Here is an 8,290-nt window from a genome sequence, read left to right as displayed (position 1 = left end):
CTCCGACACGGCAAAACATGTGTCTATCTCTTAGTATACGTTGACGATATTCTCATCACTGGTAATGACACTTCCTCCATTCAACAAGTTCTTCACTCTCTTGCTGATCGATTCTCCGTTAAGGATCCAGAGGAGCTTAACTAATTTCTGGGAATTGAAGCTCATCGTACTGCTAAAGGTTTGCATCTTTGTCAGCGCAAGTATATCATCGACTTACTTCATCGTTACAATATGCTATATGCCAAGCCTGTTGCAACTCCAATGGCATCCGCTCTGAAGCTTACTCTCAAATCTGGCTCTCCTCTTCCCGATGGTACAGACTATCGCCGTCTTGTTGGAAGTTTACAATATCTTTCCTTTACAAGGCTCGATATTAGCTATGTTGTCAACCGCTTGTCTCAATTTATGCACTGCCCGACTCAAGAACACTGGCAAGCTGCAAAACGGGTACTTCGTTATCTAGCGGGAACAACAACTCATGGTCTTTTCTTTGCTGCCAAGAATACCCTCACTCTCCATGCCTACTCCGATGCTGATTGGGCAGGCGACAGGGATGACTATGTCTCAACAAACGCCTATATTGTCTACATGGGTACTCATCCTGTCTCCTGGTCCGCAAAGAAGCAGAAAACGGTTGCTCGCTCTTCCACTGAAGCCGAATACAGGGCTATTGCCAATACCTCTGCAGAACTTCGTTGGATTTGCAATCTCTTAACCGAGCTGGGTGTACATATCCGAGTTATACCGACAGTTTACTGTGATAACGTCGGTGCCACCTTCCTCTGTGCAAACCCAGTGTTTCACTCCCGCATGAAGCATCTTGCTTTAGATTATCATTTCGTTAGAGGGCAGATTCAGCAAGGGCAGCTTCGTGTCTGTCACGTTAACACCAAAGATCAGCTAGCCGATGCTTTGACAAAGCCTCTTCCACGTACACCGTTCATTCACTTACGTCACAAGATTGGAGTGTCTGCCGGCCCTCCATCTTGAGAGGGCATGTTAAGGATACACCTTGATATGCAAGGGACACGCTCTTCATTACTCAATATTCCGTATCATGCTGTATATAGAATGTTCTGTTTATACTCTCTAGTCTAGAATGTTCTCTCTGTTCAACTATATATACCTCTGTAACGATATCGTTTATCAATAAGACTCATCTTCTACAGTAGATATAAGTTTTTAATTTATTTATTTCTGATTTGTTTATCCTAATCCTTTCTCGATCGATTCTATTCACATACTATAAAACATAATTACTTATTGAGAGCGAGATTTAATTAGCACAATTTCTCCAGAACTGTTACTGACCTATAAATTTTTTATGGCATGATGCAGGCAATGTTTTATCCTTTTTGATATCCCTCTCACAAATGTATATATAATTCTTCTCTCTCTCTTTTTATTTAATTATTTTCCCCGTTTTTTCATTTGTTTAGTTAGTTTCCAGGAGTACTAGTATCTATTATTATTGTAGTTAATACGCTAGTTAATAGTATTATTATTGTATACAAGCCAAAGTTTATACAAATTTACAAAAATAAATCGGTGGGGGATTTTCAACAACATCGTCATGTAGTGATGGTGATGAAATGTTCTTTGTGGGTTTTGTATGGTCTTCCTCTTGTTCAAAAAGATAGCATTCTCGTCACCACCAGTAACGGCACCAGCCTTGTAATCGAAGTCATCTACGTGGTTGTCTTTTTTATCTATTGCAACGATGAATCACGTGTATGTTAACCCCATTTTTAATTACATAAATCTCTTTATATCATATTAATGTATTTTGATAATTATGATGATGCTTTCTGTTGATGTTGATGTGCAGATCCAGACAACTGGGATATGTCTTATTTTTGAGGTTATGATTGTGGCAATACTCTATTCGTATACCCTTTTGTCCATTGAACATTTACCGGCTAGACGTACATTCATCGGTGTTGTTTGCAACGTTTTCACCATTTTTATGCATGCTTCACTTGTCATGATGGTAAGCCTTTTTAATTTCCTTCTCATTGACAGCTAAATAAACTAATTATTTATGAGTTTCGATTAATTAGATATATATTAATTTCATGCGTAAAACTACAGGATACAATGTTGGAGACTAGTGGTTGTAGGTACATGATGCCATTTTGGTTGTCGTTTCTTAGCTTCATCAACGCTAGCATTTGGACAGCTTATTCTTTGTTTTACAAAATTGACATATACATCCTTGTAAGCTTTCATTATCCTTGAAAACTTGTTTATTGTTATTACTTATTACTATTATATATATATATATATTATTTTTTTTTGTTAAGATATTTGACTGTTTTTTTAAGTTTTTTTTTTGTTTGTATTTATGGGACAGGTAATCAATGGTTTGGGAACGTTGGTGTGTGCTTGTCAACTGATAGTCCAGTACGCTTGCTACTACACAATGTAATCCCAAGTGTGACGTCCTTGTTGCTTGGAAATTTGCATGCTTATGCATGTTGTGTTTGTATAGGGATATAGCTTTTTTTTTACAATTATTTTTGGCTAATTATTATTAGGATATCGATTTCGTGGTTAATTTTCAGAACGGACGCTATCCGAGAAATCGAGGAAGGCCATCAGACCCAACCGAGATGGCATCAGCCACAACCGGGACGGCATCAGCCGATAGTTGAAGAAAAAAATTCAGGTTCAAAGAGGCAAGCCCTTAAAGAATTTAGGATATTGGTGAAGAGTTATTTAGAAACGAACCCTAATTTTGAAAGCAGTATATGGGGAATCCCGCTGCTTGATGGTGAGGGAAGCAGAATGGTTTTGTTGAAATTTTTAAAAGCCAAAAATTTCAATGCCGAGAAGTCTTTAAGCCTGTTAGAGAATACCATGGAGTGGAGAAGGAACAACAATATCGACGTAGAGATTGAAGGTAGGATGAATGTTTCTGAAGAGTTCGTCTTCATGCACGGACACGACCGAGAAGGCAACCCGGTGTGTTACGATTTGGTCTACGATGGATTCGAGAGGGTCCATTTCAGTGATGAGCGAACTGCGGAGCATCATGTGGCTAGTTTCGTGAAGACTAGGATTCTTTTCATGGAGAAGTGCATAAGGAAACAGTATTTGACCTCCCGTAGAATTCCCAGCTTTCTTCATGTTCTTGATATTAGTAGTAATCCTGGAGGATTGTCGAAGAGAGAGCTTGACCTGGTGACCGAACTAGTCAAACCAGCCTTGATCTTGGCTCAGGAGTACTACCCTGGATTTGCCTTCAAACAGGTAGAACACATTTTTAATTTTCATCTCCGTTCTAGCTAGAGAATCTGACCATTCATTTTTCTTACAAGCATAATTTCTGGTTACAAATATTTATTATGGAGGAGTGTCCTTGGTGGGTCCGTGCGTGTAACAACATGAGAGCACGAGGGGCTAAGGAGGTTGAGGTGGCCTATCCAGCGACATCTGTTTGCACCTTATTCAGGTAATTGCTTTTTTGTTTCTTTGTTTGTGTTTTTTTGTTATGATCTGTAGAGAGTTTCTGATTTGGTTTACCTATTTTGTAGGCACATTGATCCCCACCAAATCCCGTTTAAGTTTGGAGGATTGAGTATACTCCCAACTGATATCTCTGTGGGTCATAACTCGTCCATGCTAGCTCTGAAACCTGGGGAAGACAAATCCATTGAGATCACATGTGAACAGGTTAGTTTCATTTCTCCCCCTAATTGCATCGACCCCAGACTTATTGTGATTGTACAAGTTATCTTATAAAATCTTTTAAACTTCATTGTCTTTCAGGCATGTACAGTTCACTTCCTGTTTAGATCAAGTGGAGTTCCCTTGAGTTATCAGATATCACTCATACCCGGAACTTTTGAGTGGATAAAAGAAGATCAGACAACTTTTGTACCAACCGGCGATGATGGTGCTTTGATTAGATTTGAACGAAGGTGGGCATATTGTGGTGGTCTGACAACAGAGGTGGTGAAGGTGAAGCGGCCTATTAAAGTTGTATGCTCCATTAGGAATTCCATCGACCAGGAATCTTCTTTTTTTCTTTTCAAGTATCATGTTGTTTTCTGAATTTTTATTGCAATTTTTACATTTTGTTTATCAAGATGTAAGCACTTGTGAAACAATTAGCCGGCGGGTCAACTGAAAACTAAAAAATTGGTTGAATTTTTCTTTCATTTATTTTTGGTGTTCTATTATGCTACGGTTCAATCTCTCACATATTATTCGATTTTCATCTGGATGCTTGCCCCAATAGCGAGCATGAGTTCTTCTTTGATAGAGTCGCAGTTACAGGGCCGTCAAGTCAATGGCCGATACAGAGCCGTTGAAGAGGCCTGTCACACGCCCTTCGATTCTCTTCAGTCCTACAATACTAGTATCTATTATTATTGTAGTTAATACGCTAGTTAATATTATTTTATACAGGCCAAAGTTTATACAAATTTACAAAAATAAATCGGTGGGGGATTTTCAACAACATCGTCATGTAGTGATGGTGATGAAATATTGTTTGTGGGTTTTGTATGGTCTTCCTCTTGTTCAAAAAGATAGCATTCTCGTCACCACCAGTAACGGCACCAGCCTTGTAATCGAAGTCATCTACGTGGTTGTCTTTTTTATCTATTGCAACGAAGAATCACGTGTATGTTAACCCCATCTTTAATTACATAAATCTCTTTATATCATATTAATGTATTTCGATAGTTATGATGATGCTTTCTGTTGATGTTGATGTGCAGATCCAGACAACTGGGATATGTCTTATTTTTGAGGTTATGATTGTGGCAATACTCTATTCGTATACCCTTTTGTCCATTGAACATTTACCGGCTAGACGTACATTCATCGGTGTTGTTTGCAACGTTTTCACCATTTTAATGCATGCTTCACTTGTCATGGTAAGCCTTTTTAATTTCCTTCTCATTGACAGCTAAATAAACTAATTATTTATGAGTTTCGATTAATTAGATATATATATCTTATTATATAAAACTTAATGTCAAAGTTACTCATAAACGTGGTAGGAAAGCTAATTATATTTACAGAATTTTACATGTTTACATTTTAAAAATTTTATTATTCTAAATCAAAAAGGAAAACTAACAAAATTAATATATTTTTCATTGTATGCTAATTATATTATACACATGTTCTCAAAAAAATATAACATGTGTAAGCCAAAACTTAATTTATTCAGCATGTATATTAATCCATAAATAATGAATAACAAAGTTAAAAAATAAAATAAGTTATTTTACATAATTTTAGTCGGATATAAATTGTATTTATCTTTGTAATATAAATTTTTATTGTAAGTAAATACACAAAACCTTGAAAGAATAGTGAACTTAAAAAAGAAAAAAAAATCAATACATGATGTGTATTAGTATAGTTTTACATGTTTTATTTTAAAGATTTTAATGCATGTAGTAATATGAGATATCTGGAAAAAAATGAGTTTGTAGGAGTGACTTTTTGGTCAATGGATGAAAATTGGCAAAAGTATTACATATGAAATTATGACATATAGAAGAATAATATTTAGGATATTTTTGGATTTTCAAAAATTTTGTGGATGGTAAGTGATTTTTTAATGATTATTTTTATTGTTAAATTTAAAATATTAATCAGTATACATATGATGCTTATATTATTTTTATTATTAAAAATTTAACTCTAATCCATGAAGAAGTGAATTATAGTTTTACGATGAAATAGATAGTTAAATGTGATTACTAAACTGAATGTCTAACGATGAAATTTATTTTAGATTAATTTTTTTCAAATATTAATATGTATCATTTAAAAAAAATCATTTAAGAATATTAGTAATTTCTTTTATGTTTGATTTTATAATTTCAACAGATGTATTTTTGTAATGCATATGTTAAAACATGAGATAATTTGAAATAAATTATAATTTATAGGAAGGAATCTTCAGTTATTTGATGAGAATGTCTCTATATCTTTATATATGTTTTATTTTATAAATTTCACTCATTTAAAATTGATTATGACATGAGGTAAAATTAATACTTATGAGATAACAACATAACAAATATATCTTAAATAATATTGATTCAGTTTTTTTGCAAATTATATTTTGTTAATTTTTATCTGTATTTTTAATTCTTACTAAGATATAGATTTGATATCATGTATTAATTGTGTTTGATATAAAATATTTAGTTCTATGCATTAAGATGGAATGTGTAATTAAACTTAAAATATGGTTTATTATGATGGTATAGATATCTAAATGATACTCCCTGTCCTATAAGAGTTTTTGGGTAAAAGGATAAAGATTAATAAACAATAAATATTATCTCATTTATAAAACTTTAACCAAAAGAAAAATATACTGCATAGTTCAAATAGTCATAAATTGTTATATTAATAAAAAATTTACATAGAAACTAGGGAAAATATTATCAAATAGAGCAAAAAAAATCTTAAGATTCTTATATAATGAACTGAAAGAGTATTAAAATGAAATATGAAAAATCCATATTCAATATCAAAATAATACAAGATAAAATCTAAAAACATATATGTTACTATTTAATTACTGTCAATAAATTTTTTAAATTTTTACCCACGTAATAACGCGGATCTTATCTAGTATATATATATAGTTTAATTTCATGCTTAAAACTACAGGATACAATGTTGGAGACTAGTGGCTGTAGGTACATGATGCCATTTTGGTTGTCGTTTCTAAGCTTCATCAACGCTAGCATTTGGACAGCTTATTCTCTGTTTTACAAAATTGACATATACATCCTTGTAAGCTTTCATTATCCTTGAAAACTTCTTTATTATTATTACTATTATATCTCTACTATATTTATATATTTTTGTTAAGATATTTGACTGTTTTTTTACGTTCTTTTTTTGGTTTGTATTTATGGGACAGATAATCAATGGTCTGGGAACGTTGGTGTGTGCTTGTCAACTGATAGTCCAGTACGCTTGCTACTACACAATGTAATCCCAAGTGTGACGTCCTTGTTGCTTGGAAATTTGCATGCTTATGCATGTTGTGTTTGTATAGGGATATAGCTTTTTTTTTTTACAATTATTTTTGGCTAATTATTATTAGGATTTCGGTTTCGTGGTTAATTTTCAGAACAGACGCTATCCAAGGAATCGAGGAAGGGCATCAGCTGCAACCAAATTTAGGCTATTGGTGCAGAGGTATTTAGAAACGAATCCTAATCTTGAAAGCAATATATGGGGAATTCCGCTGCTGGATGGTGAGGGAAGCAGAATGGTTTTGATGAAATTTTTAAAAGCCAAAAATTTCAATGTTGAGAAGTCGTTAAGCCTGTTAGAGAATACCATGGAGTGGAGAAGGAACAACAATATCGACGCAGAGATTGAAGGTAGGTTGAATGTTCCTGAAGAGTTCGTCTTCACGCACAGACACGACAGAGAAGGCAACCCCGTGTGTTACGATTTTCTCTACAATGGATTCGAGAGGGGAATTGCGGAGCATCATGTGGCTAGTTTCGTGAAGACTAGGATTCTTTTCATGGAGAAGTGCATAAGGAAACACTATTTGACCTCCGGTAGAATTCCAAGCTTTCTTCATGTTCTTGATATTAGTAGTAATCCTTCAGGATTGTCGAAGAGAGAGCTTGACCTCGTGACCGAACTAGCCAAACCAGCCTTGATCTTGGCTCAGGAGTACTACCTTGGATTTTCCTTCAAACAGGTAGAACACATTTTTAATTTTTATCTCCGTTCTAGCTAGAGAATCTGACCATTCATTTTTCTTACAAGCATAATTTCTGGTTACAGATATTTAATATGGATGAGTCTCCTTGGTGGGTCCGTGCGTGTAACAACATGAGATCACCAAGAGCAGCTAAGGAGGTTGAGGTGGCCTATCCAGCAACATCTCTTTGCACCTTATTCAGGTAATTGCTTTTTTGTTTTTTTGTTTGTGTTTTCTTGTTAGGATTTATAGAGAGTTTCTGATTTGGTTTACCTATTTTTTTAGGCACATTGATCCCCACCAAATCCCGTTTAACTTTGGAGGATTGAGTATACTCCCCACTGATATCTCTGTGGGTCATATCTCGTGCATGCTAGCTCTGAAACCTGGGGAAAACAAATCTATTGAGATCACATGTGAACATGTTAGTTTCATTTCTCCCCCTAATGTGATATTGTATTGCATCGGTCCAGGCCCGGCCATTCACCAATTCTAATGAAACATTCGTATTGGGCCTCATTGAAGTCCATTTTGGAGGTTTTTTAAAAACTAATAAGGCCTCAACCCCCCCCCCCCCCCCCC

The 8,290-nt window shown here is 34.7% G+C and overlaps 2 protein-coding genes and 1 long non-coding RNA gene across 3 annotated transcripts; all 3 read left to right on the top strand.

Annotated features, from left to right (window-relative positions):
- LOC109131006 lies at positions 1,664-2,180 on the top strand. Its single transcript, XR_002036745.1, has 3 exons — positions 1,664-1,731; positions 1,829-1,990; positions 2,092-2,180. It is a non-coding gene; the product is annotated as an uncharacterized LOC109131006 (long non-coding RNA).
- On the top strand, positions 3,329-4,101 carry LOC104764294 (patellin-3-like). The gene is made up of 3 exons (XM_019241229.1): positions 3,329-3,454; positions 3,537-3,675; positions 3,772-4,101. Exons 1-3 carry the CDS (start codon positions 3,348-3,350, stop codon positions 4,054-4,056), a joined length of 531 nt encoding a protein of 176 aa, XP_019096774.1. The 5' UTR covers positions 3,329-3,347; the 3' UTR covers positions 4,057-4,101.
- Positions 7,297-7,914, top strand: LOC109130769 (patellin-3-like). Its single transcript, XM_019240785.1, has 2 exons — positions 7,297-7,705; positions 7,792-7,914. Exons 1-2 carry the CDS (start codon positions 7,331-7,333, stop codon positions 7,912-7,914), a joined length of 498 nt encoding a protein of 165 aa, XP_019096330.1. The 5' UTR covers positions 7,297-7,330.

Source organism: Camelina sativa, chromosome 19 (assembly GCF_000633955.1).
Source record: "Camelina sativa cultivar DH55 chromosome 19, Cs, whole genome shotgun sequence".
In the NCBI taxonomy this organism is placed as follows: domain Eukaryota; kingdom Viridiplantae; phylum Streptophyta; class Magnoliopsida; order Brassicales; family Brassicaceae; genus Camelina; species Camelina sativa.
Note: the sequence above shows the minus strand (reverse complement) of the source record. Positions and strands in the feature narration are given on the sequence as shown.